Below are 1,832 nucleotides of genomic sequence, written 5' to 3' on the forward strand. Positions count from 1 at the left end.
AGAAGTTCTTCACTGTGAGGGTGGTCAGACACTGGAACAGGTTGCCCAAGGAAGTTGTGGATGCCCCCTCCCTGGAAGTGTGGAAGGCCAGGCTGGATGAGTCTTTGAGCAACCTGGTCTAGGGGAAGCTGTCCCTGCTGATGGCAGGGGCATTGGGACTGGATGATCTTTAAGGTCCCTTCCAACCCAAACCATTCTATGATTCTATGATAATGATCCTGACAAACCAGAAAGATCCTGTGAAAACAAGAGGAAGTCATTCAGCTGGGACTAATGTAAGGTTTTACATTAAGGCAGAAATCGGGAAGCGTACAAATGCAGGAAGGGGAACAACTGCCTGCGTATGCAATCTGTACCATCTTAGTGTGGCCTGCAATCCAAACGCGTATCAGTGTCACTCTGTCGTGAAAAACAAGACACTGCAGCATGATGAGCAAAGAGCATCATGACCTACAAAATTCACAAAGTAATCTTTTTGTTTTCATCAGCGCAAGTCCTGAGCAGGAGACTTGTGGGCTGTTTGGGGCACCGCACGTCACAGTGGATGCAGATCAACTGGAAAGATACCAGCAGTGCACAATAAGGACAATCAGTACTTGGAAGACAGGATCCACAAAGAAATACCAAATGAATTGGGACTGCTGCAGGAAGGAAGAGAATAATCTGTTCTTAGTGTTTACTTTGTATGAGACAAACAGAACAGAGCTTGTATTGCTGTGAAGAAGCTTTAGTTTAGCAATTAGAGGAAACCTTCTAATATGAGGATGGCAAAGCACTGAAACAGACTGCCCAGAGCAGTGTGAAGTCTCATCATTACAGAGCTTTAAAAACACAGTAAAAAAAACAGAAATCATAGTGAATTAACTCTGCTTTGCAGGACAGGTAGGATTAAATAATCTTATGTCTCCTCTAGTCCTGTTTTTACAGGATTTTATGAAATACTGTATTTACAGTGTGATAACTTCAAGCTAAAATTACACTCCTGGATGCATACTTGAGGCTTCCACCACTAGACTGTGCAGTTGCCAAAAGAGTGATCCTACAGCTTGATCTAGAAATCCACATTCAATCCACGAGTCATTTGGATTAAAATAGGATATTTTTCCTGAAGACTGCTGAGCAGCTGGGAACAAGAGGTAGATGGAAAAACATAAAACCAAATTTCACAACTTAGTTCAGATACTTGCCTGCAGGAGAGTTTGAGCTATCTCAGGATTCTCTGGATTGTCAAAATTCAGGAGCTGGGAGCCAAATCCATAGTAGTATGGCCCCATTTTATGCAGATCAACCACATTGGCATCAGCGCTGAACACCGTCCTCCAGGCTTCCTTGTAAATTTTTGGCAGTTCCACAGAAATTATTCTTCTTTTGCTGTCACACAGACCTTTAGCAAGCCACAGAGGTATTTCCAGCTTCGATCCCTGCGTGAATGAGAAAACCCATCAGTTGTCCTTGCCATGAAAATCTATGTAAAGCAGCCCCACACACAGGGAACTTTATTAATGAAGATCCAGTATGACAAAAAGTCAATTTTGCTTTCAGAAGAGTCTACTGTAATTGTAACATAAAGCAGACACACTTTAGAGGTGTTAATTGATACTGCGGAACTCTGAAAGGGGATTTTTTTAATCAGTGTTATCTAATAATTGTCAGATTATTAAACACCAAAAGATAAGAAATCCCCATGCCAAATGCACACAGCAAAGGTAATGGATGACTTTTAAAGAGGTCGCTAGAACCGTGACTGTCCTCGCAGCGTCCCCAGGAGCAGAGGGCGGCGGGGGCCGGGGCAGCGCCCACCGAGGCACGGCCGCGCCTACAGCTCCCAGCGT

At 43.8% G+C, this 1,832-nt stretch overlaps 1 protein-coding gene across 1 annotated transcript in view; it reads right to left on the reverse strand.

Moving 5' to 3' along the window:
• Window positions 1-1,428, reverse strand: part of GINS3 (GINS complex subunit 3) — a 4,759-nt gene extending 3,331 nt beyond the window's left edge. The window contains exon 1 of the mRNA XM_010174397.2: window positions 1,188-1,428. Within this exon, the coding sequence (XP_010172699.1) occupies window positions 1,188-1,274 (87 nt within the window). The 5' untranslated portion in view covers window positions 1,275-1,428. The remainder of the gene's footprint in view (window positions 1-1,187) is intronic.
• Between the last annotated feature and the right edge of the window lie 404 nt (window positions 1,429-1,832).

The sequence above is a fragment of the Antrostomus carolinensis genome, unplaced genomic scaffold (assembly GCF_000700745.2).
Source record: "Antrostomus carolinensis isolate BGI_N321 unplaced genomic scaffold, ASM70074v2 scaffold13448, whole genome shotgun sequence".
In the NCBI taxonomy this organism is placed as follows: domain Eukaryota; kingdom Metazoa; phylum Chordata; class Aves; order Caprimulgiformes; family Caprimulgidae; genus Antrostomus; species Antrostomus carolinensis.